This window comes from Nylanderia fulva, unplaced genomic scaffold, assembly GCF_048542155.1.
Source record: "Nylanderia fulva isolate GAGA-0341 unplaced genomic scaffold, ASM4854215v1 Scaffold2, whole genome shotgun sequence".
Classification (NCBI taxonomy): Eukaryota; Metazoa; Arthropoda; class Insecta; order Hymenoptera; family Formicidae; genus Nylanderia; species Nylanderia fulva.
The window spans coordinates 7,497,166-7,524,793 of record NW_028190263.1 but is presented as its reverse complement, the minus strand read 5'-3'; the positions used below and the strand labels follow the sequence as shown (position 1 = coordinate 7,524,793).

The 27,628-nt window shown below is 33.8% G+C and overlaps 3 protein-coding genes across 19 annotated transcripts in view; 2 read left to right on the top strand and 1 right to left on the bottom strand.

Annotated features, from left to right (window-relative positions):
• Nucleotides 1–1,382: 1,382 nt before the first annotated feature.
• LOC114942901 (uncharacterized) lies at nucleotides 1,383–8,899 on the top strand. Its single transcript, XM_029318380.2, has 18 exons — nucleotides 1,383–1,488; nucleotides 1,818–1,984; nucleotides 2,090–2,251; nucleotides 2,331–2,414; nucleotides 2,504–2,706; nucleotides 3,026–3,967; nucleotides 4,141–4,242; nucleotides 4,351–4,498; nucleotides 4,573–4,780; nucleotides 4,978–5,068; nucleotides 5,214–5,390; nucleotides 5,560–5,669; nucleotides 5,803–5,861; nucleotides 5,925–5,976; nucleotides 6,106–6,173; nucleotides 6,332–6,489; nucleotides 6,586–6,753; nucleotides 6,879–8,899. The coding sequence occupies exons 1-18, from the start codon at nucleotides 1,469–1,471 to the stop codon at nucleotides 7,059–7,061; spliced, it is 3,102 nt and encodes a 1,033-aa protein (XP_029174213.2). The 5' UTR covers nucleotides 1,383–1,468; the 3' UTR covers nucleotides 7,062–8,899.
• On the bottom strand, nucleotides 7,477–18,994 carry Orct (Organic cation transporter). Of its 3 annotated transcripts, none has more exons than XM_029318383.2 (10): nucleotides 18,940–18,994; nucleotides 10,439–10,971; nucleotides 10,097–10,346; nucleotides 9,642–9,900; nucleotides 9,333–9,501; nucleotides 9,002–9,235; nucleotides 8,690–8,904; nucleotides 8,366–8,547; nucleotides 8,088–8,224; nucleotides 7,477–7,999 (listed from the first exon to the last, which is right to left on the bottom strand). In XM_029318383.2, the coding sequence occupies exons 2-10, from the start codon at nucleotides 10,579–10,581 to the stop codon at nucleotides 7,873–7,875; spliced, it is 1,716 nt and encodes a 571-aa protein (XP_029174216.1). In that variant the 5' UTR covers nucleotides 10,582–10,971; nucleotides 18,940–18,994; the 3' UTR covers nucleotides 7,477–7,872. The 3 variants fall into 3 exon arrangements, with proteins under 3 accessions (XP_029174216.1, XP_029174214.1, XP_029174215.1); XM_029318381.2 differs by lacking the exon at nucleotides 18,940–18,994 and adding an exon at nucleotides 17,353–17,791; XM_029318382.2 differs by lacking the exon at nucleotides 18,940–18,994 and adding an exon at nucleotides 12,233–12,326.
• Dap160 (dynamin associated protein 160) overlaps nucleotides 9,329–27,628 on the top strand; it is a 28,903-nt gene continuing 10,603 nt past the window's right edge. For 3 of the 15 annotated variants that reach the window (XM_085482136.1, XM_085482134.1, XM_085482133.1), the window contains exons 1-26: nucleotides 9,330–9,514; nucleotides 9,615–9,916; nucleotides 9,999–10,590; nucleotides 10,805–10,985; nucleotides 13,964–14,349; nucleotides 14,872–15,017; nucleotides 15,642–15,891; nucleotides 17,078–21,055; nucleotides 21,364–21,517; nucleotides 21,594–21,742; nucleotides 21,823–21,972; nucleotides 22,340–22,435; nucleotides 23,332–23,400; nucleotides 23,686–23,838; nucleotides 23,984–24,157; nucleotides 24,232–24,580; nucleotides 24,698–24,908; nucleotides 24,984–25,135; nucleotides 25,219–25,341; nucleotides 25,423–25,561; nucleotides 25,625–25,939; nucleotides 26,039–26,413; nucleotides 26,508–26,665; nucleotides 26,776–26,977; nucleotides 27,069–27,356; nucleotides 27,532–27,624. In XM_085482136.1, coding sequence (XP_085338262.1) covers nucleotides 21,034–21,055; nucleotides 21,364–21,517; nucleotides 21,594–21,742; nucleotides 21,823–21,972; nucleotides 22,340–22,435; nucleotides 23,332–23,400; nucleotides 23,686–23,838; nucleotides 23,984–24,157; nucleotides 24,232–24,580; nucleotides 24,698–24,908; nucleotides 24,984–25,135; nucleotides 25,219–25,341; nucleotides 25,423–25,561; nucleotides 25,625–25,939; nucleotides 26,039–26,413; nucleotides 26,508–26,665; nucleotides 26,776–26,977; nucleotides 27,069–27,356; nucleotides 27,532–27,624 — 3,372 coding nt within the window. In that variant the 5' untranslated portion in view covers nucleotides 9,330–9,514; nucleotides 9,615–9,916; nucleotides 9,999–10,590; ... (3 more) ...; nucleotides 15,642–15,891; nucleotides 17,078–21,033. Of the gene's footprint in view, nucleotides 9,515–9,614; nucleotides 9,917–9,998; nucleotides 10,591–10,804; nucleotides 10,986–12,009; nucleotides 12,567–13,727; nucleotides 13,900–13,963; nucleotides 14,350–14,871; nucleotides 15,028–15,641; nucleotides 15,892–17,077; nucleotides 21,056–21,363; nucleotides 21,518–21,593; nucleotides 21,743–21,822; nucleotides 21,973–22,339; nucleotides 22,436–23,331; nucleotides 23,401–23,685; nucleotides 23,839–23,983; nucleotides 24,158–24,231; nucleotides 24,581–24,697; nucleotides 24,909–24,983; nucleotides 25,136–25,218; nucleotides 25,342–25,422; nucleotides 25,562–25,624; nucleotides 25,940–26,038; nucleotides 26,414–26,507; nucleotides 26,666–26,775; nucleotides 26,978–27,068; nucleotides 27,357–27,531; nucleotides 27,625–27,628 lie in introns of those variants that run through there. The other 12 variants (XM_085482129.1, XM_085482127.1, XM_085482126.1 and 9 more) reach the window with 12 other exon arrangements.

Genomic DNA, 27,628 nt, shown 5'->3' with positions numbered 1-27,628 from the left:
ATATATACATGTATGTACATGCATATGTATATACAAAAACAAAATATATATAGTCACAAAATATATATAGTCAACAAAATATATATATACACAATATATATATAGTCTGAAAGGCTACATGTACAAGACATAATTGGTCAGTACAGATCAAGAATCATATAAAGATAAATGTGTAAAGTATATTGTTACTTATATATATATATATATATATATATATATATATATATATATATATATGTATATATATCCTGCTTAATAGTAAAAATTGTTTTGTTAACAATATATATTTTACACAATCAATAATATATATATGCTATATTTTTTAATAGTATATTTAAAAGACCAAAGGATATTGCAATGATAAAAAGTGCGCGAAAAAAATTCAAGTTTTTTTAAATTTTTAAATACTATATATATATATATATATATAGTATTTAAAAATTTAGAAAAACTTGAATTTTTTTCGCGCACTTTTTATCATTGCAATATCCTTTGGTCTTTTAAATATATACTATTAAAAAATATAGCATATATATATTATTGATTGTGTAAAATATATATTGTTAACAGAACAATTTTTACTATTAAGCAGGATGCACATTTTTGTTAGGCTAGCTAAATCATTTATTTATTAATATTTTTACATTTTGCTTGAATTGCATTACGTCAATAGATACGATACAACATCACTGACACGCATGACGGATGTCCTGAAAAAGATAATTTGTTGTAAATATATACCGATTTATAAATATATAGATATGAGAATCCATGTTGACCATGAGATTCTATACGTGTTGACTATATCGACTAATTATGATAAAAATATTACTGTTTTCAGTTAAAACTTATCCAATGTGACAGGAAAATTGTGCATTAGTGTGAAGTGATAAATATCTTTTTCTTGTGTACGTGAAGTATACGAAGTTACATATAAAAGTTATATATAAATATTATTATTTAACATTTTCGATAAAGTGAAATAAAACAATTTAAAATATTTTATTTAATTATTTAAATTTATTAAGTTATTATTTCTTCATCATTTATTGTTTATTATGAGTAAATTGTATTTTTCGATAATTCATATTTTTGAAAATATCGAGATGTCTGTATTTTTTAACATTAGCAGAAATTTGTAAGAAAGAAAGTAGAAAACTGTGAAAAAAACTAACATTTTGAATTAGCAGAAAGGAGAAAAAGAATAGAATAATTTATTATATTATAAGCACTATTATTTTATTAATTAAATCAGCAGGATGAAAGATGCAGCTCTGTCCTTCGACTCTATCAAGTTAATTACTACATATTTTCGCATATCAACGAGCATGTCGGGGGTCTTTCCGCCCGAAGAAAAAACATATAAAAGGGTAACTGCAATAAATGACTTTCATATTGCGGTAAAGAACGTTACAATTCATTAATTGTGTAATTAAAATCCCTATCGGCCGCAGATTTTTCTGCGAACATGGGGAGATTCATTCTTCTGTAAGTAGCTTATAATAATTACTTCTTGAACACGGTAACTGATTGCTCTAATTTTGTAATATATATATATATATATATATATATATATATATATTTAATATTAATATTTATATTATATATATATACAGATTCTGTTTTTTTTTTTTAAATATATATATATATATATATAGTGTTTAAAAAAATAAAATATTCAATACCTCGATAATTCAATCATTATCTATCAAAAATATTCAAGCGACGAATATAGATATATATATTCTTTGCATATCCTTTATTTGTAATTATTTTATAATTAACTATATTTTTTTCTTGGATGTCTCTTTTTATAGAGTCTTGATTGGTGCATTTTTAATAAAGAATGCTGCATTATCATCAATTCATCATGCATATCCTAAAAATCTGGCATGGTTATTTGGTTTGAACGAAAATAAACTAAATGAAAACAAGCAGGAGACGACAGGGAATGTGTGTACAAGCAAGGAATGCGAATCAATTGGTATTGAAAACAGTTAATCTAATTAAAACTTTAATAATTTTAAGTGTTTAATCACCTTTATTGAAAATTAGGTATTTTAATTTATTCTTTTTTATTTTTTCCCAGGTAAGATAATATCGCAGAGTATAAACCCATCTGTAGATCCGTGCGACGACTTCTACGAATATGCTTGTGGAAATTGGGCGGAACATAATCCCATTCCAGAAGGATACGCTGCGTGGAGTTTATTTAATAAGCTCCAAGCGAAAGTACAAGAACAAGTAGACAGTAATTATATGTAATCTGTTATTGGTTGCATCAATTTTCTAAACTTCCACTCTAATAACATTATTAATAAATTCTGCAGATATTTTGGCAGAAGAACCTAAAAAAAATGATATTTTGGCGTTAAAACTTGCAAAAAAATGGTATACGGTCTGCATGGATACAGGTAAGTCTATCAGTGTAGCTTTCGAATCGTCGAATTGCTACATAAAAATTATTTTTTCATGATATACTAATTTATTATATGCTTTACAGATGCGATGGACAAGGAAGGGCTTGATAAAATACTTGTCACTCTATCGCGTATAGGCGGTTGGCCGATGACAATGGAGCCAGACGAATGGAATGAGGAAGAATATAGTTGGCAAAAAGTAGACGATCAATATGTGCGCTTGACAGGAAGGAATGCTTTTCATGATGTTCGCGTAAACGGTTATTCACCAAATAAGACCGTACAGGTCAGAAAAATTATAAATTATTTTTACTTTTTTAAATTAATATTATACATCTTATTTTTTATATATCTGTAATCTTATATATATATATATACTTTTTACTGTTTAATATTATTAATATATATTCTTATTTCAGCTGATAAGAATATATATTTAATATATATTTTTATTTCAGCTAAAATTTGTGATAGATGAACTGTGATATCTTTACATTATTTTTATTATACACATTGCGTATTGCGGAATAGATAATTTGAAAATATCCGTTTTGATTTTTGTCAATGATCTTTATTGTATTTTTTATATATATTTTTATTATTAGATCGATGTTCCACATTTACCTTCGGGTACATTGAAACTATGGCTTGAAAACTGGATTGAGAATGAAGATTTTGAAGATGATGATAATGAAGATCCAAGTAATGAAGAACAGACCGAGGAGGATAATGAGGTGTCTGGAAGCGGAGATAACGAAATTTACGATGACGACGAAGATGATGATGACGACGAAGATGACTATGACGATGACGATGACGATGACGATGACGATGACGATGACGATGACGATGACGATGACGATGACGATGAAAATGACTATGACGATGAAGATGAAGATGAAGATAGTGAAGATGACGATGAAGATAGTGAAGATGACAATGACGACGATGATGACGAAGATGATGATGACGATGACGACGAAGATGATGATGACGATGACAACGAAGTTGATCGTGAAGATAAAGACGCTGCGAAAAAACAGAATAAAGATAAAAAAAAGAAAATTGCAAAGAGGAAAATTGGCAAGAAAAAATCCACAAACAAGTTATATCGAAAAACTCAGAAAAAAAATAAAAATATACAGCACAATAAAAAGACAAAGAGTAACACTCGAATTCTCAATAGTCATAAGATGAAGAAACAAAGAGTAAAAAGACGAGCTGTATCGACAAAGATTCATAGTAAACGCGCTCAGCATCTTACTCATCGTGAGAAATTGCAGAAGAGCAGAAGGAATCATGAAAGAAAAGTACAGGACAAAGAGAGGCTGAAGAAAACTTTGAAAACAGTCAGGTCTATAACGGCGGAAAGCACAGAAGAAACGAGTGATGAAGAAGACAGTACTACATTAACGATGGTATTATACGCTACTTACATTTTCGAAGTAGCTAGCGCTATAGCTGAAGAGAGAGGCACTGAGCTCTCAGAAGATCAATTTCTAAAGGATATCGAAGACCTGGTCGAGTTTCAGGTGAACCTAGCGCAGGTAAGTTTTTATGTTGTTATACATTATATTTTGTTATACGCACTCTCTCTCTCTCTCTCTCTCTCTCTCTCTCTCTCTATATATATATATATATATATATATATATATATATCTCTTTTTATTATTCTACTATCAAGAAATTAAGAAAATTTCTTAATGATGGCATGTTTTAGATTGTTTATGATACTGAAGGGGAAGGGGAAGAGCTGAAGTTGACGCTCGATGAATTCCAACAATGGTATGATGAAAAAAAGCCTGATACTGTTAATAGAAATGTAAGTTATTTTTTTGTAAATTAATTTCGTTTTATTTTTACAATATATTATTCTTACATTCTTTATGGTTGAATTAACATTAATAAAATGTAATGTAAATCTTTAAAGGCGCAAATCAATTGGGTGTATAAAATTGCGGAATTATTTGACGAAGCTCATGTTCCTGTGGATGACGATTTAAATTTAAATGTTGACCAATCAGATTATTTTGAGGCTCTTGCCGATTTACTAAACGAGACACCAAGTCGAACGATCGGTGAGTTTTGAATACAATATGCGATATTAGTAATGAAATGTCATCTACATTTGCTCATGCAAAATATGTTTCAGTGAACTACATACACTGGAACTTTTTGAGCAGGATGATAGAAGCTACTACAAATGAAATGAGAGAATTATACAACGAATGGGAAGATTGGGATCCTTTGGAAGATGAAGATGAAGATGATGAAGATGAAGACGATGAAGATGAAGACGATGAAGATGAAGACGATGAAGATGATGAAGATGAAGATGAAGATGAAGAAGACGAAGACAGGTTTGATATGATTTATTTTATCGTTACTCTATTTGCAATTAAGAAACATAATTATTTATTTTATAATTAAATAAGTAGAACACATTATTTTATTTTATATTACTTGTTGATTTATAGCATGGCCTTAATATGTATTAAAATATAGTTAATTTATATCATATTGAGATGTTAAAATATAATAATAAATATTGCGACAGATCATCCAAATGCTTGCGTCAGGCACAACTGCGTGACATTCTATCATACGAATATGTGAAAAGACATTACTCAGACGATATTACAAAATCTGTAAGTATTTGATTTTAATTGTTCAAACTGATGCAATTTATTTCTATTGTTATTTATAGTAGGCTTGTGTATGTGTATGTATAATACGTATATATGTGCTTTTATAATTTGTCTAATATAATCATCTATTTCTATTGTTTTATAGGCAGAGGATATGGTCGACGATATACAAAAGGAAGTAGAATATCAAATTAAAGAATCAGAATGGCTAGAGGAAGATATTAAGGATTATGTTTTGGCGAAACTAGTGAATATGAAAAAATATATTGGATATCCAGATTGGTACAGAAATAATACTATCGTTAAACAATATTTCCAAGGAGTAAGTTTCTTAATAAAAATTATTATTAGTTGTTAATATATATCCAATCCCTAAAAGACATTTTAAAACACGATGTCTTATCGTTCTTTAGATATTTTTAAGATGTTTTTTCGCCTTTTTGTGCTGTCTGCATAACGACTCTGTTATTAATTATTTTGTTTCGTTAAAGCTCATTATAGGCAAATCGTATTATGAGAATTTACTTAGCTATAGCAGATATAGTAAATGGAAACAGCTACGGGAGTTAAAGAAGCACCGTGGTGATGACGAAGAGGACGTGTAAGCTATCTTAATATTCATTTTTTCATATTTGTTAAACAATTACAATTTCTTATTTTTAAATAAATGTTAACAGCTATAATAAATGTTAATATCTAATTAATGCTAATCCTTGACAAATTTTGTGTTGCAGATGGTGGATGAGTCCTTTGACAGTAAATGCCTTCTTCTCTCCTGATGCGAATTCTATAAGTATGTGTGTGGATTTTTTAAATAAATAAGATTAATTTTTTAAAAATTGCAATTATTTCACAGGCCTTTCGGCGGCGGATTTCCAAAGTCCATTTTACGCTTCTGATCGACCACAGTAAGTGGACAATTTAATATCAATGCAGCATGTGCATAACAATAAATACAAATAAATTTACAATTGCCTTATGTTTCCATATATTAGTTCTTAATAAAACTTTTATCTAATTATATAATTTTATTCTAGGGCTGTTAATTATGGCATTGTTGGAGTTATCATGGCTCACGAAGTTAATCACGGATTCGATAATGATGGTATGTTGTGAAATAAAATTGTAGATTATTTTGCATTTTATAAACTATATTAATTGCTATATTTACAACAATGTAGTTTTCTTTTTTTTTCTAATTCATATATCTGAAAAATTTAATATTCTTTAAAACTGTAATATAAGAAAAAAAAATGATTTTAGGGATCTATTACGATAAGAATGGCAATAATTTAGATGATGATGATAATTTTGTGGAATGGTTATCTATATTGTCTCGAGAGTACGGCAAAAGAGCAAACTGTTTTGTACAGCAATTTAATAGTTATCCTCTTGAAAATAATTCAACTAATAAATTAAAGGTGAGTTACTTACACTATATTAAATTGCCATCTAATTTAATTATAGTTACTGCATTTGGAAAATGTTTAATGATACATTATTGATAAAAATTATAGAATTATGGCAATCAAACGTCGGGTGAGAATATCGCGGATACAATGGGATTACAAGCCTCGTACAGGGCTTATCAAAGGAGGACAAGAGAATGCGGACAACCGGATGTGTCATTGCCGGGCTTGGAAAAAGTCACTCACGATCAACTCTACTTCCTATCTTTTGCCAATGTAAGTATTGTATGATTAAAAACTAGAAAAATAAAATTATAAATAAGAATATAAATGATTAATACAAATGAGTTAATGATAAGATTTGTGAGTTTTACTAAAAAGCGCTGCAATAAAATTTGTAGGTGTGGTGCGAAGCTACCCTTAATCCCAAAGTTAATGAGGCAATAGCTTCGAGGGACGTACATAGTACTGGACGTTTAAGAGTGATAGGATCTGTTTCGAACTCAGAAGACTTTGCCAAGGCTTTTAATTGCCCTGTTGGTAGTAAAATGAATCCCAAAAGAAAATGCAATATCTGGAAATAACGGATAAGATAAAGAAATCAAACTTGAGAGATCAATATAAAAACTCATCATCTAAAAGTATTTAACAAAAATTGTTTATCCACTTATATCGATGAATAAACTGAAACTGCAAATCGTGTAAAGAAGATTTGTCATTTGTGCATCGTGGAGTTTTTTCACAGGTTTGAAGTTTTTATTACGATCTGATCTTAATTGAAGAAAATATCTTGCGTAAATAATTTATTCAAGTATATTGATGAATGAAGTGATGCATGTATACAAAAAAAACACTTGTCATTTTTTCAAAAGTTTTCTGTAAATTCGTCATGATTACGATATGTAATTATACATAATTTTATTTTTCTTACGTTCATTTTTTATCAGACTAGTATTGAAAAGCAATGTTTGGCCAGTTTTTAATGAATTAAAAGATGAATGAAAAATTCTAGCAAAGTTTTATTGATAAGTTGCAATATTTCGTACATATAATTCATTCCTTATAAAGGACATTCAGATGTTTGAGTAATGATATGTTTAACGGCAGAATTCTTATATGCATATTCTATGCATTATTGCAACGTGATACGCGTAGATAAACACCATCATCTTACTTTTAAGAATGCGATCTAATTCAATTCAATTGAAATACGAATCTAGAGCGAATAAATATTAGACAACTGTAGATATTAAATCAAAATTCGAGGAGCATTGTGTTACGTCAAGTTCTCTGTGGACGTATGTAATACACGTGATAGACGTCTAAAATATGGTCAGACGAGAATTGAGTACATATTTTTGAACGTAATACCGATTTGATTATCGTAATTTAGTGTCATCCATTCTGTTTCTCGTGTACACCGTTCTGCTTCTCCTGTGGTTTTAATGGTTTTATTACTTCTACCTCGTTCAATTGATCAAGATCCACTTGCTGTTTCTTCTTTTTTTTCTTGGATGGTTTCCTAAAAAATTATTTTTAAACAATATGTCTTATTTAATAAAAGTAATAAATGGTATGAAATAATAAAATATTGAACATAGAAAACTTACTTTCCAAACAACTCGCCATCCCGAATCGATTCAGGAAGTTTCTTATTCAACGTCTCCGGGAGAAGAAGGGACAATGATCCACCGAATAAAGCGCACGATCCGAAAATAACGAGCGGCAACGGCGTCCATATTTCCGACTGGAAGCATGAATTGTTTCATCAGAATTTTGTATAATTTATAATAATAATTACTAATCAGCAATATGTCAACATACTTCAACTTCATCTTTTTACGCTTTTTTCAGATATCAAGAAAAGCGATGAAAAGTAAGAACGTACCAAGTGATTGACATATGGCGCGATAACTCCGCCAATTCGAGCAAAAGTGGAACTCGCACCCAGTCCGACGTTTCGAATAACAGTCGGAAATTGTTCTGCAGTAAACACATAAATTGCACCGTAGGACGATGTGATAGCAAGTTTTCCTATCATCGCCAAGCAAACGATTAGCCACGACATATCTAAAATAAAACATAAACTCGTTTATAATTATAGGCTAAACATTTATAACTTTGTCGTTTTAAATGTTCGTATGACTAAAACGATTGTTATATGAAATTTTGCGATGTCATTATCTTAAATAAAATATTGTATATTATTCACCGGGAGGGACAAATAACGTAGCAAGTAATGCTAATCCGGACAACATCATACAGCCGCAAAGGATGATTTTTCTGCCCCATCGATTCAGGGTGAAGATGAGGAATGTGTACGCCGGTACTTCCACTACTCCGGATATTACAAAATTAACGTAGTCGTTACCGCCGAGATTGGATGCGTGCCAAGAAAGTCCGTAGTACGTTCCACTGTTGACCAGCCTAAATGTGTAAGTGAGAAAATTAAACTTGGTACAAAATTATCAAACATAATAAAATAAAAAACATATAACCGAGATAAAACAACTATAGTATATACCAATTGAAAAATAAGAGGATACTCTTTCGCCTCAAGTTCGGATAACGAAACAGGTCAAAGAGCGAAGGTTTTCTCGTATCTGGTGTACTATCCTCACTGTTATTATTAAGAAGTGTTTCTAGAGCTTCATTCGGCATCTCCACGCCATTCTCCAAAGAAGCGCGTTGCAGCAAATCTTTCGCTTCCTGGAGGCGGCCTTTTGTTAGGAGCCATCGCGCGGATTCAGGAATAAACCTAAATTGGATCACCGTGTGAGTTGTAATATCTGATTGGAATTATATTCATTATGTAGAATATATATATATATATATATATATTATTTGTCTCGTACCACCAATAAACTAGAAACGCGATGCTCGGTACCGTAAGAGCTACCTGCAGCATTCTCCAATTGGTAATATTATACGCAAAAGCGGCCGTGAGTATGTATCCGACAGTGAAAAATAATTGAACGCCGACTCCGGCTACTAATCGCTTTTTCGGTCCAACCATCTCCAAAGCTGGAAGAGAAAGGTTTATATTACATTTTTATGCAACATTTAATATTTATTCAATCCAATTAAAATTTTCGACAAGCTCTCATATAATGTGTTGCCTTATGTTTTTTTTGCAGAGTGACAATATAATTGAATGTAATTACCTATGACATAAGCTACTAGGAACACCCCACTGGTGGTTGAACCGACAATTAGCCTGAAGATTACGTAGGAATAAAATTCGGGTGCTACAGCGACTAGTATACCGCCGACCAGCTGTATGACTAAAGACAGGAAGAAAATTGGTCTACGGCCATATTTATCGGATAAACCGCCGAATATCATCGAGCCAAGCATGACTCCTACCATGAACAACGCATCCCCCGTTGCTCTCAGCCACGCCCTGTCGCAGACCAAACCCCACTGCACAAAAAAAACGGTATTATTTTTATCATCCTCAGAAATAGACATACATACATATATTTTTTTTAATTGTGTGTGTATGAATTCTGTCCATCTAGGATATTTTTATGAGACATATCTTATTTACAACAATTGCCGATAGAAAAATCGATAAGAGAACCCTATTTTGCGATGAGAGAACGGAACAATCTTATACCTCAGAAGTGGTTGTACTTTTGTACACGCTTCTATCGTACACATACTGCTTGCAACGGCTGGTCCCTCCTCCTCTGGCGTCGTCACCAATTACTTTTTCAACGATCGTCCCGTTCGCGGCGCCGATCACGTCGCGTTTCAGACACTGAGACCACCCTTCAAGTTCGTTGTCCCACGGATAGCTCGCGTTCAATATATCCTGGCTCAGATGGAACGTGGCGTTCTCCGCATACTCGTTTGGAAGTAAACATCTGAAACAAGATAACGATTCGATTTACCGTAAGTACATATGTTAACATCGTAATCTATCTTTGATAATTATTACGTTTCTCAAATTGCATACCTGGTATTCATTTTGGCACCGAGGAATACACCGGCTAATTTGTGAAAGGCACACGATATCACCGGAAGACAAAGCAGAAGGTAGACTCTGCGTTGATAGCGGCCAAATTCGCCCATATGAAGGACAACGTCGTCGTATGCCATTTTTCCGAGGTATGTTTTTGTTATTTATTCGACAATATCTTTTGCGTGAGTTTTTATTTGCACTTTTGTGAACGAAGATATATATATATATATATATATATATATATAAAATAAATATTAGCTTTTAATTGGCGTGCGGATTAATAGCTTCGCTTAAGACAGCGACTGACAATCCGTTCTAACAATATTCTGTTGGTTTTGACATAATTATCTCATGTTACAGAGATTTTGTAAACATGATTTCATCTCCGGAGGAACACGTACAAGACTTCATTAGGACATTCCCATACGCTTTTTGAAGAATGCTTCTGATTTCTCAGCATTCAATCCAGAGATGATCGCTTATCAGCCTTCCAAATGCATCGATTTCTCGGCAGAGAACAGCGATAACTGAAAAAAAATTAGTATGTGATTAGATATTCATTTTTTATCTTAATATTTATACTATTTATTTGTTTTTTGTTTATATTTTTTTGCTTTCTTTTTTCATTTCCAAGAGCAAAAGTTATATGCAACAAGCAATTAAAAATAAATTAAAAAGGAATTTATAGATATGTTGAAAAAGCATCGTTCTACGATGAATCATCGAAGATTGATAATTTCTTATTCATATTATGTGGCAAATATATGTACATATATGCAAAAGCAATTAGATCTTCGTGCAAAAGAAAGAGAAGGGAAAAGAATTGATAAATTATAAAGTTTAATATCAAAATTTTTAAATCAAATATATTCACTTGTGCGCAGCGCTTTTAATATATAAAAAACCTGTAGATTAATTAAACTTAAACACCGAGAAGCGACCCGCTCGAATCGTGATTGATACAATTGATACAATTGTCTTTATATTAAGACTCGAAAGAAACTGATACTGCAAACGTTAGCATCACCAATGATCAATCGATCGTTATTTATATCGTTTACCACTTTTCTTTTTTCATTTGAATATTAAAATTCGTGTTGATTTATACATATATATACTTGACAAATTCTTTCATATATTTGTGAGTAAATTATTTGTGAATAATATACGATATATAAACTACAAAATATTTTTTCTCTAAGTAAAATGATATAAATAAATATTCTACATTTTTTCTGAAATTTCAAATTTATACATACTTTTATAGCTTAAATTAATGTATTAAATATAGATTTAAAATAGATTAAATATAGATTTAAAATAGATTAAATATATATTTAAAATAGATTAAATATAGATTTAACATATAATTAGCTAGCCATATATAAATCATGTATTGCCACATAATACAAAAAATAATATAATCAATTAATATTTGATAATTTATATTTTAATATTAAATCTTCGATAGAGAAAGAAAAAATATCAGATTAAAATATTCCGGCTACAATACATTAAATTTTCATTTGAAAATAAAGTGCGAAGCAAAAGTTCGGAAACATTTACGCAACGCTCGTACATATATAATGTATTCATGCGAGTCCCTTCTGACTTTACATAAAATTACAATATGAGCCACACTACATACAAAATTACGTGCTATCGCATGTTTCATCTATATCTGTCTCGAGTAATATTGCATGGAGATAATCGCACAAAAAGTGGTGGTCGTTGTAGATATCTAAATAAGGCAATATTTCGAGTAGTTTTTCGAAATGTAGTACGTACCCGCGGGAAATAAACGATATAAAATCGAGTCCGAACTCGCACTCGTCGCTCAAACACAACCCGACGCGCATCAAGGACGGACGGAAACTGGCCACATGCTTTAGCCGGCGCGGCGCGTCGCGATTCATTCTCGACTCGGCTGGACTCGGTTCGACTCGGCCCGACTCGGCCCCGCCATCTGATCCGTTCCAGCGGCGAGATTCGGCTCGACGCGTCGTGCACATCTTTACAAATGCAGAATGAGGAATTTCTTTTTTTCCTCCCCTTTCTTTTTTTCGTTGCACGGAGGGACGAATCTCGATCTGTCAAAATCGAACGCGACAACGATATTCGAGTGAGTAAAACAAACGCAAAAAGAAAGAAAAAACTCCGACGTTCTTTTAGGTTATTTATTTTGAATTCTTTCAATTCGGCGATTTAAATTGAACGAACGCAATAATTGATGATTTTTTTTATATCGTTTTTCTATAAACGTCATCCTGGTTATTATATATTGCTTATTTCTCGTTAATAAGAATAGATCGGAAATTAGAATTATTTATGTATTCATATGTTCTATTGTTTGCTATTCTTCCGCCGTTTGATTATACAATTGTAGTAATGAGTGCAGACATTAGACGGAAAATTCGTGTAACACTTCGTGTGCATGGTAGAATCTATTTTTAGATTATGCGTTATATAAAACTTATTAAAGAATCATGGAGCAAGGAAATAAGGCGCCATTTAATACGGCTTTTTTACATCATATATCGCATTCTTAGCGTACTGATTATACGTTCTGATATAAACTATCAGTGTTATTATAGTATACGCGTATTGAAAAATCACTCATGTTGCATGTACATATACATACGTACGACTCTTTCATGTGTACAATCTGATACGTATAATCATTCATATACGTTCATTCATATACGACGTACTACATTATCAGTTTAAAATATGGAATGCGATGTATGAGCAACCTTATATTATCTCTGTGGTCATCGGTATCACAGTTTTCCAAGATATTTTCTACGCGACCTTCGAGGGGTCGCTTATGTCAATCTATGTTCATAGTTGATAATGCATATGAGTTACAACTCTAATAAAATACGATTAACATTGCAAATATATTGCAAATGCGGCAAAATATAATTGTCTCATTTTCTTTTAATTTAACGAGAGTGCTGAGTATACTTTTTCTCGATAAGATTTTGTGATTTAAAATATTATATTAATATATTTAATAATTATATTAAATATATATTTAATAATTATATATTAATATTTAATAATTTAACAGATTCGCAAATTGAATATTTTCGTCTGGTAATTCGTAATTTGTTCAAATTATTTTTAAAATGCAAGAATTCTTTTTATAAAGGCAGATTAATTTGCGCGCGTACTTAATTGCATAATTTAGAAAAAAATGTAAAAAAAGTATGCAATAAATCGTACGCGCAAAACGCAGCCGTCCGCAATAATTAGCTGCAGTTCTAATCTTGTGCACTCCAAGTTTGTCACGACCTGACCGTCCCTTCCCGTACTTTCACTCCCCAGGAGAAGATGTATCGGTCGGCGTATACAAAAGGAATTTCTTTCCTCCCCCTTTCTGTGAATAAAAATTCCGATGCAGAACACGGATCTTATCCCCCGCGCGCATTCTTCCCATCTACCTGACCTAGGTATTCATATTAGCTGTTATTTATACTTTGCTTTTTTCCTTCCTAACGTATTTATTCGTTTCAGCGCGAAGGAATGCAGTTGGAGTCGCCTGGATGGATAAGAGGTGATTATTCGCACGCGACAGAAGTGATTGTTAGACGCATATGTTGCCGGTCCAGCCGTCACCGTTGGAGGCCGGCATCGCGGCCCGAGAAGGAACCCCGAAGGCTATTTATAGTAGGGAGCGGCTTCTAGTTCCCACCGCGTGAAAAATCGCAACTGGTTTCTTGCTCGCTTCTTGTTTGAGAAGCAGGATAGATGGAGGAGAGGAAAAGGCGAAAGAGAGACGGAAAGAATGGCTGGCGGGCATCTCAAGTATAAGTCGCCGGCGCTCAACATTAGCGGTTCCCTTTTGCGAATAATTCGAGGGAACGTCACCGCGAGAGTTTATTAAGACGCCAAGTCCACAGGTGCGTGAACTTTAAACGACATCGCTCGCATTTATTGTCGGAATTAATTGGTCTTATCATTGTTTCGTTATATCTTTACGCTCTGGTTAAATTTAATCGATATAGGAAGATTTTGTTGCGATATATATTTATAATTAATTAATTTATCAGCTGTTCAAATTGTCGAAGACGCAAATGGTTGCGTGTCAGAACCTGGTGATGGTCCGCGAACTCTCGACGTGTTTGTTAAGCGGCACCAGTAATTTAAACATACACTTTGATAAACGTAACTAGTCGCACTAACAAGGCGTTCAACAGGTTGCAAAATCATATATGTAAAAGCTTATCGAGTTTGCATAGCTCGCATACTTACGCGCAAAAAAAAATCGATCAATCTAGGTCGACTTTTGCTTAATGCGCGAAGGATGTTATATTCCTATGTTGTTAGACGTGTAATTGATTTCCTTTTTCTATACACCTATGTGTTTATGTAGGTATTCAAATTTATCTGGAAAAATCTTACCAAGATTTTGCTTTTTCTAGTGGACACAGCCGATGAAGGGGATGAAGGGGATGAAGGGAGTTACTCGGGGAAAGTGGCAGAAGGAAGATGAAAAAGACAGGCATTGTCTGAACATGCCGAATGGCAAGGCGAGATGAAAAAGTCCAAATTGTTCCTCTTTTTTCCGGTAAAAATATGTGCGACTCATGTCTACCTTATATTTTTCTGATATCTGATGTTATCGGTTGCATATGTATAACCATGAGCGTCCGCAAAATTTTTTTCAGAGGGGGCATGATTACAGTTTTTCTTATTTTTTTGTTCTTTTTTAATTAAAAGAATTTTTTTATATTTTTTTATATTAAATATGCAAACGAATTTCCAGTGTTTATTCAAAAGGAGAACAAATACTTAATTTTTTTACTGATTCCAAGGGGAGGTAAATGCCCCCTCTGCCTCCCCTTGCGGACGCTCGTGTATAACTATAAAATAAGAACAAATAATATAATTCATTTTTGAAGAAGTATTCTATTTATTGTTTATTTATTTATTTACGTGTGACACGATTTCCGATATCGGCATGGGCGTATTTTTTCACAAGAAAATTATATAATTTATAAATATTATATAAAATATTAAATATTATATAAAAAATTAAATAGTAATATAAAGTAAGAACGTAGATATTTGAGAATCGCCAGACAGAATTTAAAAAAGGTAAAATTCTTTTCTCGACCGTACAGTAATATAAAGTATTCAATCAATAATACTAAAGTTATTCAATTATAATTTGTACTTAAAATACTTTCAGCAAGCACGATGGATAGAATTAAACGAATCATCGTCACAAGTGCGCTTGAGAAATATGCCTAGTCTGGAAGATGAGAGATCGATAAAGTGCACGTCCATAGGAAAATGGATTAAGAATGCGCGAGCTACAGACGCTTATAATGTTAAAAAGACCACTGTCTGTGTATATACATATACAAGGACATTATGCATGTTGTTTTACCTCGGTCTCGCTTCGTCTGTAATAATCTCGCCACGAAGACATAAGGAAAGTGAGTATTTGCCTAATCTAGATTTCTTCCTCTCTCTGTCTCTTCTCAATTTTTCATTGTACATGCAACTATGTCGTTTTTAGAACGTAAAGTGAATTATGTGTCTCCTCTAATATAAAAGAACAAATTTTAATATTTATTACAGTTGCAGTGGAATAATTTAGATTTTATCGTATCATTTTATACATATATACATATATTGAATAATTTTGAAAATAATGCAGAAAAAAGTATAGGCTAAATATATGCTGCATTTTTTCAGTTTCATATTTTTTGTTGAATTATCGGGAATTTAATTAATTTCTATTTTCAAACACAAGAATTCATGTACAAGTTAGTTTCTTATTATGATTATTGCGAAAGCGCATTGCTAATTTACAAACAAACGATGCATTCCGCGACTTTGCAGCTTCGTACGTGAGCGATTCTCTTGCATAAGAAATAAAACTCTGTTGTAAGAATTTAAGATAAAAAAAACATACGCGAAAAATACACAGTTTTGTATCTCTGCAAATATTATCTTATTACGTACTTGTTATGTCATATATTTTTAAATCTTGCAAATTTACATCTATTTATCCAGCGCAAACTATGTTTCGTGAATTTTAAATTTATTTTTTAAAAATTTTATTTAAATTTTAATTGATTTAAAAACTATGTATACGAAAATCTATGTATTCGTTATTTATATATTCTGTACAAATAACTGATTTTTTATATTATTTTATTTAGTTATGGAAAGAGCTTTAACATTGCAAATACGTAAACTGATGTTTGAAAACAAGTTTATTCCGACGTGAATTTTTATTTTTGTTAAAATAAATGACCGAAAACTGTCCTACATATTTATATTGTAGACTAAAGATAAAGATTGTGTATGACGTTAATATGAGTTGAGAATTTTTTAGCACCAAATGTAGAATACGAAATGCACATAGCGTTCATTCATCATACAATGATAAATATTACCGAGTCACTATTACTACCTACTTCCATTTTTTTCTGTCACAAATTCAAGCAAGCGTTTCTCCGTTTGCATGCTAAAAAACTAAGTCCTTGAAATTATTTTTTGCGGTGTATTATCATGCATAACACAATAGAGTATCGCATAATAAGTGGACTTCCGTCAAAATAAGTTACGGTAATATGTAATATGAGATGTGTAATATTGTTTCTTTCGTTCAAGGTAATTAATCGGTCGTTGAACATGTCAGTCAAGACAAAGCGAAGAGATTCTTTGAACCGATTCGAATCCAAGGAATCCAATGAGGAAACAACCCGGCGGAGTATCATTCAAGTTCAACGAGCGACGAGGGACCACGAGACGCCCGTCGTGAATCACGTGAGCGGCGCGATTCGAATCGTTAAATACGTGGTCGACTGAACACAATCGGCGGGACGCTACGACAGAGGCCGCATTGTAATTCGATTGAGAAAAATGAGGATGACTAATGTAATTACCCGTTCTAAGTGCCGCACGTTCCCACGGTCGATCACGGATGAATCTGTAAACCGTGTGATTTTATCAACGGCCCGCCGTACGTTCCAGCTTCCCGTATACGAGGCACACAACGAGGACCCGGTGCACGCGTTATGCCGGCCGGCCGCTGATGGTCGCTCCCGCCGTAGCACTGCCGATCGATAAGTTTCGTCGAAGGAAAGGCGTCGCTATACTAGACGGAATGATATTCACACTCTGCACATCCGTTCGATCGAGTCGCGCGTTCACCTTTCTCTCTTGTCATTAGAATTGAATGAGAATTTGGAGGGGAACGCGTGGGATTACCGACGCGTATCGAGCGGACACGTGTACTTCGGTCGCGAGGTTCGCGCTAGCTAGCACCAGCTAGCAGGATGTCGAGGCACGCGACACCGGGGACACGACGTCGTCAGGGAGCTGGAGGAGGGAGGTTCTCTCGGCGCCGGCGCCAGAGTCGCGTTCGAAAACCGAAGCAGCCTCGCGCATTCGCCACCGGGTGGCAGGTTCGCGTTATCGATAACGCCTCTCTCTCTTCTCTCCTTTCAAATATGATGATGATATAATTGTCATTTCCTTCGGCTCCCTTTATCTCTCGATTCCTTTCAATTAAGGTCTTTCGGCGAATCCTTCGATGAATCCATCCGAGGCTCAACCTTCAATCTGTTTATACGTCTATATAATTTACGTTCGCGTTCTTTCATATCGTAAATGCCTTTTCTGTTACACATTTGATTGAGTCCACATATGCTTCGCACATAGAACGATAAACGTTGCTCGAGTTATTCGCGATTGGATTATGCGAGATTAAAGAATTGTAATTGTAATTGTGAATTGCGGCACTTACTACATGACGCTATCACCGTTATAACGCGTGTATCACGATTTATCATTGCATCATACACGTGCCGCTTATGAGAGAAATTTGTATACAATTTATAAATATATGCATGTATATAGAGTAAAAAAAGAATGTAAAACGTTTTTTAATTTCTATTTTTTATATCGACAACAGTGACTTTATGCAATTCGTTGCGTATATATTCCTGTTGCGATTCGCGATGATCAATTCAATCTCGTCAAATTGTTCGAACCGTTTGATCTAATTCATATCAATCAATAGATTTATATATAGAATTATATCAGCCACGTGTCCATTCAAAGTACTTATCATCAACTTCTATATACACGTGTATATATATATATACGTCTGCGATTATCACGCGTCAACTGTATGCATACATTTTTGAAAGAAAAAAAAAAGAAACAAACATGGATAGTGATTATGAAATTTATAATTGTATACATATTTTTGACGCGCCAATTTTATATCGATGGAATTGCGAAAGATCATGCGACACTTAAATGAACCGATTTAACTCTACGAAAAGGAAACCAACTGTCTTTCCTCCAACATTTATCATGAAGATTTGCGATAAAGAAAATTAGTTCGTCGAAAGTTTTCACTGTGCATGCAGAGACATATATGTACAATAACTCTTCGTCGTCACAAACTTGTTTAATATAATTTACAAGTAGTGCGAGCACACTTTCGCGAAAGTTTACAATACCTCCGAAAGCGATCCGCGTCGGTTTGCAAAACGTTCGCGCGGATTTAACTGCCGGTGGTGATACGCGGATTTGCAATTTCCAGCTCGTGCATGTGAATGCATATATGCCTGTGCATGATAGGAATATCTATCAAGGACGCATGACCCCCTTCCTCTACCCCCTTCCTCAACGGGTACTCGTAATTTGGTATAATTCGTATATTACTACCCGTCGTCTCTATACTCCTTCAAGTCGTCAGACTGAAAGCTTGATTCCTCGAGAGAGATCTATTGTGTTGAGCCGCTATTCATCTTCGATCGACTGAAAGCATACTTAATATTTTAATAGTTTATCCGTTGATGAACGGGGAATAAGAGAGGCACTTTTTATTTTAATATTTTTAAGGATGTGCAGAAGATTCAAACAGAGATGAAAGTATATTAACGCTATTCATTTTAGAGAAAATCGTTATAGTTTAAGTAATCGCCTAACTTGACACGAAATGCTCAGAAATAGAAAAAATTTCAACAAATTATTATTTTCTTTTAAATGGTTCAATGAATGCTAATATATGTATAATTTTGCGACATTGTTCTTTAAAGTTCCAATTTACATATATGTGAAAAATTTGATGTACATGGTATACCATTTTTTCGATATTTTTAATGTAATAATAATGGATTATTATATGTAAAACTAGCGGAAATTTAAATTGCAATAACTTTTAAATGAGTTAGTGAATTAAATCCAAATTTCAACAGTAACTTTAGTTTCAAAGTGAAAGCGCTATATAATTTTTATGAAGTTTCAAATGTCTTCCATACATCATTAACAATAAGAAATTTGATAAAAGTTGTTAATGATCGAAAGATAGAAATTATAATTTGAGTTGAAATATTTTCTCTAAAAAAACCGCGTTTACAAGCTTTTAATTTTACAATTTGAAATAATCGAATGGAAACGTTTCAACACCAGAATCATATCGTAGCTCAAATTTCCCTCGCAATTATCGCCTGTATTTCGATCTGCGTATCATTCTACATTTTTACATTTTTCTCGACAAATCAACATATCTCCTCGAATAATAAAAATATAAAGATACGCGTGTATAGTCACTTCCGGTGATTTTTAATCATTCGGGGTTGCGGGTGAAAAAAAAATCTTTCGCGCAAGGAAGCAATATAACGATCTTCGTCGAGGATCATAGAATCGCAGTCTCTGAGGCGGGATATCGATTCTCGCCGAAGAGTTCCGAGGCGTGCCGAGCTCGGGAAAGTGACGTACACGAGTGAGAGAGAGTGCACCGAGCGGTGGTGAAGCTGGGTGAAGCTGATTGTGTGGTCAGTGGTGATTCACTTGTGTGCGGATTGACTCTGGGGGAGAGACTCCGGTGCGTCCGTTGTGTATCCGACGTGTTGCGCGTCTCCGGGAGCCGCGGACCGAAAATTCTTCTCGCATTTTTACGCGCGCAACAGGGCGAGAGAGAAAGATTACGTCCGCGCTCGGCGGACAGTTTGACAGTTGACATTAAGCGACACGGACGTGTTCGGGTAGGCCCAGACGGGCAGTAGGCGAATACATTGACTATATACGCGACATGAACTAGGACGGTGGACGACGAACGACACATCGCAGGTCAAGATAGACGAAACGAGGGGAAGGGAGGGGGGAGGGGACGATTGATGGTTATTCGTGATTTGTACGATGGGAATATATATATGCATGCGTAGGTCATGAATCCCATTCGGGATTGATCCAGTAGCGTCTCGTGAGGCATTTCGACCTGGCAAATTTTCTTTTACGTGTCAATCTATTTTTTTCAATCTATTAAATTCGTTTTGCCGCGATAAAATGCCAGATCGTTGTTTTTCGAGCCAATCGATGACTCGAATTGAATTGATATAATCACCCTTGATTTTCTCGACGATTTTTCTCCTATTAACAGATAGATCTTGTAATTGTAAAGCCGTCTCGAAGCGAAGATCGATCACCGTGACCTAACCTAGTCTAATCTTGAAGGCGTAAACTCATCGTAACTCGGCCACCGAACGCGAGATTCTAGTTGTAAGGAATATCGTCTAGAATATCGCACAAGCGAACGCCACTCTTTCAAAATGGTTACTCCACAAACTCCAGGTGATTTGTTTTATATTTTTCTATTTTTTTTTCCTCTCGCTTTCTCGTGTCATTGCATCGGTGCATTGACGTTCCTGCATCTGTCATTGTCCGACAAATTACGTTTATCATTTCTGTCATCTGTAATAGACATTCCATGCTTGATATCTCTCTTCCTCCTCGCGATAATTTGTTTATTTCGTAAGACTGGCAATTATTCTAAGCTGTGAAAAGAAAATAAGCATTATTTTCACAAATAAATGGATTGTATTTTTTATATTACATTAAGAGGAAGATATCATCTTTAATGTTATATATCTGACATATAGGTATAGACCCCTGGGTAATACAACCTAGAGAAAGAATGAAGTATCAAGAACAATTTGACTCCTTGAAACCAATCAATGGAATCGTTACTGGCGAACAGGCAAAGGGATTTCTCCTTAGATCTCAACTTCCACCTCCCATTCTCGGACAGATATGGTATAAAGTTGTTACATTTAATGTCAACATTGTTTTAAATTATAATGCACTTTCTAATCTCTTGTTTATATTATAGGGCATTATCGGATACAGATTCTGATGGAAAAATGAACATAAATGAGTTCAGCATTGCGTGCAAGTTGATCAATTTGAAATTACGAGGTTTTGAAATTCCCAAAGTACTGCCACCCATTCTCATACAGAGTTTGAAATCCTTCCCAACAGGTAGATATATCTATGCATGTATGATACCAAAGATTATATTATTAGATTGATTGTGATTAAGATTAATGAATGATTTTTAGGTGATGCTAACTTGGCTGGATTGACAAATGGTTCAACCGCTCAAAATAATATTGGCTCTCTAGTAAACTTAGGTGGACCTCAACCAATAGCACCTCCTCAAACTGTAGCAAGCGCAGTATCCACAGCTGGAAATACACATTCTCTTATAGGTAATATACAATTAAATATTTTCATTATATTTATCCTTCTCTGTTTCTCGATCAACATTGTTAGATAGATGCTTATAACAATTCAATAAAATAACAGGAAAAGATCTTATAAAAGCTTTTACAAGCATTTATAAGTATACCCAAATATATACACTTTCTCAAACATATTAGTGTGGTTCATTAGCTGCAGATAGATCTATCAAACATGATCAATATTACTGATGTTCAACCAAACCTATATTATTACAATCATCTATCATTTTCATAAATTCAACATGTATTACATGTGTCAATATATGTGTTTTATTATCTTATCAACAAAATCAGACATAATTATGTGTCACTCATAATGCATCATACTACACAGCATTACAACAAAATAGACAGAATGTGGCCCCAAGTACACTCGCCACAACTCATATACCGTCTAAGCCACCCGCTCGACCCGCTCCACCTTCTGTGGGTATGTTAACTGTGCTGAACTGTTGAGTGTTTCTTATCAGTCTATTTATCTTTTCTTTTCTAAAGAGCAAGCTTTTATTCAATGGCTTAACAGAATGTTCCGAGTTAAATACCATTTTCGAGTTAAATGCTACTTTAGTTCTTAACATTTTATTAAGATGAACTTTCTCTTAGCTTGTGGTATATTTGTTGCATTTTAAATATATCCTTTTGGAATGTATTTTTACAAATATATCGTGTATTTTTATTAAAGGGTATTACAATTTTATGAAATAACTATAATTTGTTTAATGTATGTGTATAAGTGTATGTGTGTGTGTGTGTGCGAAGCAGATGCTTCATGCACAGCTTATTTTGATATAAAAATTTCCAAAATTTATGTAACACTTTATATTGAAGCAGCAATTCAATTTTTGCATTTTCAAGCTATGAACATTTTTTATCTTTATAATATTTCCTTTGTATTACACATGTAGGTATGCGTTGGACTTTGCGATGATAAAATTCTTGACAAATGTACTTGTTAGAAGTGTGAAAGGAAAAACTCATGCATCATATACATATAATTATTATATACTATTTTAATATTATTTATACTTTGCATGACTTTTTGATATTTTCTATATATTCGGAAAAATTATCATAAATGCTTGGACATAGAAGTAAATCTAATTAGATTAATAATTCTATTATTTATAAATTAGAAAATTCATACACACTTTTTAATCAGAATTTTTATTTGCTAATATAAGGTTATTTTATTAATTATATACATACAGTTTATACAACTAATATATCTATATATCGTTTATACTTGTAATAATATTTCTGACGAAAGAGAAGGAAATAATATTTCGTTAATAATGTTTTACATTTTATTACGCGGCAAAAAAAAAGGAGTCGCGCCTTTTCTCAGTACCACAACTAGTGGTCCTCCGCAAAGACCTGCACCACCTGCAAGTATTGGTATGTTTAAATAAATATACACGTTTACATCACAAACCCATTGTATATGTAAACCTTGTGTACAAAGTTTTTGTACTGAATCTCATTGTATTGCTTAATATTATTAATATGCTATGAAAAAAGCATAAAGTACTTATAAAAGAATTCTGCTTATGCTTACTTAATTATCTTTTATTTATATTGTATAATTTATAGAGCAAACATAAAGAATTGTTTGGATTATGAATTTATAACTGTTTTAATGCAATTCAACAATGTTATAATAATTATACGAAATTATTATAGGTAGTAACTTTGCGGCCACGACGAGTGGTCCACCACCAAAACCAGCACCACCATCATTTCCAAATAGTCCTGTAGGAATCTCACCCATGAAAGTTACACCTCCTGGTGTTGGTACAACTGTAGTTTCTTCAATCCCACCTGTTTCTGGTATAGGTAAACTATTGAAATAAATTTTATGTTGAAATTGTGTACATTTTAAAATATTTTATTAATTAATTTTTATTATATAATAATGCATTTTATAATTATATTTTTACAAAATTGTACTGATATATATTTAATCTTTTATTAATTACAGGTATTCCATCAGTAGCACCAATTGCACCTTTAAATACAAACCCTGTTCCAATGGCTGCCTTTAGTATGACACAATCATTGCCGACACAGCCATTAGGCATAGTTAACACAGGTATGGTTGCTCCTATAACTGGTGTCCCTGGCATGGTACCATCCATCGGATCAATAAATACTGGTACGTGTGCAAAACAATGTTTCTCTTGTACTTGTATTTTTAATTATTATATTAATTTTGATTTTCTTCCACAGGTACTGGACTTGCTTCTTCAGTAGCGTTACCATTGGTATCCTCGACAACTGCAAACGGCGCACTAGTCAATGGCGCCATTACACAGACGCCGGTATCTACAAATACACCCTTGAGTACAACAGCACGTCCACCGAGTATAGATAGAGTGGGTTCCGTGGATTCACCGCACTCGTTAGTTGGTTCGCCACAATCCACGGTGGAATGGGCGGTACCGCATCAGACCAAATTAAAATACACTCAGTTATTTAATACTTGGGATAGAACGAGATCTGGCTTTCTATCCGGGCCTCAAGCAAGAAACATCATGGTGCAATCGCAATTGCCACAACCGATACTTGCTCAAATATGGTATAGTTGCAAAATATTTAATCGTAAAACAAATGCATAATACAAAAGAGCATTCTATGTTAGTTGTAATAAGTTATAAAATGGGAATGTAAAGAGTATTGAAATGTATGTTGATAGGACTTTATCTGACATGGATTCGGATGGACGCTTAGGTTCTGAGGAATTTGTGCTTGCGATGCATCTATGCGATATCGCTAAAGCAGGCGAAACGATACCTGCGGCACTTCCACTGGAACTAATTCCACCCACATTTAGACGACAACGTCAAAGTAGTTTAACTGCTCAGAACGCAGCGGAAAATATTGATCCGTTAGCAGGCATGCCACAGGTACGGCTAATAATATAAGAATATCTTTTTGCGCAATAAGAAAAACATATGAAAAAAAAGAATATTATTTTACAGACTTCATTTGAAGATAAACGTAAAGAGAACTTTGAGAAAGGTCAAGCGGAATTGGAACGTAGGCGTAAAGCGTTGTTGGAAATTCAGCGAAAAGAACAAGAAGAACGAGAACGAAAAGAGAGGGAGGAGGCTGAAAAACAGGAAAAAATAAGGTAAATAGAATTATTTATTAATTAGGTAATATATTATTTATTAATTAGGTAATAATATAGGAAAATATTGCATTCTAATACAGATTAGAGCAGGAAAGGCGTAGGCAAGCAGAAATTGAGAAACAAATGCAGAGACAAAAAGAAATCGAGCAGGAGAAGGAGGAACAACGGAAACGCGCGCAAGAACAGAAAGAGGCGGCACGCAAGTAAATTCATTAAGCTTTCTTAGAGAAATTTATATATTTATGTATACAGATTTGGAAGTAGCATTGTTTTATAACTTGCAGGGAAATGGAAAGGCAACGACAATTGGAATGGGAACGACAGAAGTCGCAAGAATTGCAAGCGCAAAGACAGAAGGAGCAAGATGTTCTTCTAAAATTGAAAGCAAAGAATCAGACCTTGACCATTGAACTTGGAACACTTGTAAGTATATTATAAGAGAATTTAATGAACAATTCTTTTATAATATTTTTCTCTGCTTTTCAGAACGACAAAGTGAAAGAATTATCACAAAAAATTTGTGATACTCGGGTAGGAGTCTCAGGCGTCAAGACGACTATCGATGGTATGCGTTCAACGAGAGATGCACAATTACAGGAAATGGCCGCCTTAAAGAATAAACTTCGGGAACAAAATCAAAGATTATTAGCGTTGAGCCAGGAGAAAGCGCGTATCGAGGCGAAGAATAAACTCAACGCAGCGCAAGATGCAGCTGGACAAGAGGCTATTAAGATGGCCTTTGACAATAAACAAATTACTCTTAAGCAGATGAAAGATAAAATTGCAGATTTACAACAGCAGGTATGCGTCCCTAACGTTCGACGATGATACATGAATAAATTTTAGCTTTAGGCAATATGTACATATATATCGACGTCCTAAAATATATTTTTTCAACAGATTGATTCGAAGATGTCCGATATCGAAAATAATAATGCTCAACTTGAAGATATTAAAACACAGATGAAAAACCTAATAACGGACTGTAAGCAGCTTTACGGTACTTTTGACGATAAGAAAAAGAAAGTACTTGAACTTCGGGCAAGCGGCGGCGGTGCCGCGGCTGACTATGCTACATCCGCATGGGGCGATAGCGCTTGGAGCAATGCACCTAGTATAGCTAGTGACGCAGCTTGGCCTGTTGACGATGCCGCTGTAACGGCAAGCTCGACGAATGAAGCTGTTGTCACGGGTGTTCGCAAATATAGAGCACTTTACGAATTTGTGGCGCGAAATCAAGACGAAATATCATTTCAACCCGGTGATATTATATCGGTATGTATAATAAATGCAATAAGAGTGTCATTATTGTCAAAAGAAAACTATTTTGTACATATGATATCTAATATGGTGTCTATATTTTACATAGGTACCACCTGTGCAAAACGCTGAACCAGGATGGATGGCAGGAGAGATTCGCGGTCACACTGGTTGGTTTCCCGAATCTTACGTGGAACCTGTGGATACTGGTTTGGACAATGAACGTACCTTCATACAACAAGACAGTGTAGAGAAGAGAACATTAGAGTCAGTTGTATTTTCATTTATATCAGTATTTGCGAAATATCATGGATCAACTATTGCTTTGTGTATCTCTCATATCTGGATATTGAAATATTTTTATTTTAATTATACAGGGGAATAGCAGAAGTTCCCGAGAACGTATCCGATGCAGGATCATTAGGAGGAGAAGCCCCAGTAGTGGAAGCTATTATACCTACCTTAGGATTAGGTACAGCTTGTGATGTACAAGCCACCACCTTGTTTCCATATCGACCTACTATGGAGCAACATCTCTCTTTCGAAAAAGGAGAGACCATTTATGTTTCTGAGCAGCAGGTAAATATATATGTTAAATATTGATCACAAAAGATATATTTATATATGTGTGTGTGTGTGTTTTATTATACATATATATTATTTTATTCAGGCTGAGTGGTGGTATGGTTCGACTAGTAATGGAAATAAGGGTTGGTTCCCTAAATCATATGTAAAAGAGATAACTACAAGCAGCAAAGATATTGCAGCTGATGGTCTTAACGAATATTACGTTACGCTTTATCGATACGATTCATCCGAAGCTGGCGATCTTAATTTCAATCAGGGGGAAGTTGTATTAGTTATCAAGAAAGAAGGAGACTGGTGGACTGGTTGTATAGGGGACAAAAGTGGAATTTTTCCATCTAATTATGTAGAAAAGTGCGATGCTCCCAATCAGGTATGATATAAATTCGATCTTTGTATATTTTTTCCTTGTTATCTTTTAATCTGTCGATGATTCGATTGTTTTATAAATGCTTGAATTTGTTAACCTGCCTGATAAAAGTATAATTTTTTTATTTTTACTAATATATTAATTGATTCCTAATACGATTTTATCTGGCATTGATTAGGATGCATCTTTGTCCACTAACGTTCAGTCCAGTGAAACTGCTGCAGAGACAAACAGTACCAAAGATGTTACTCCAGTAGCCGCAACATCACAAGTGC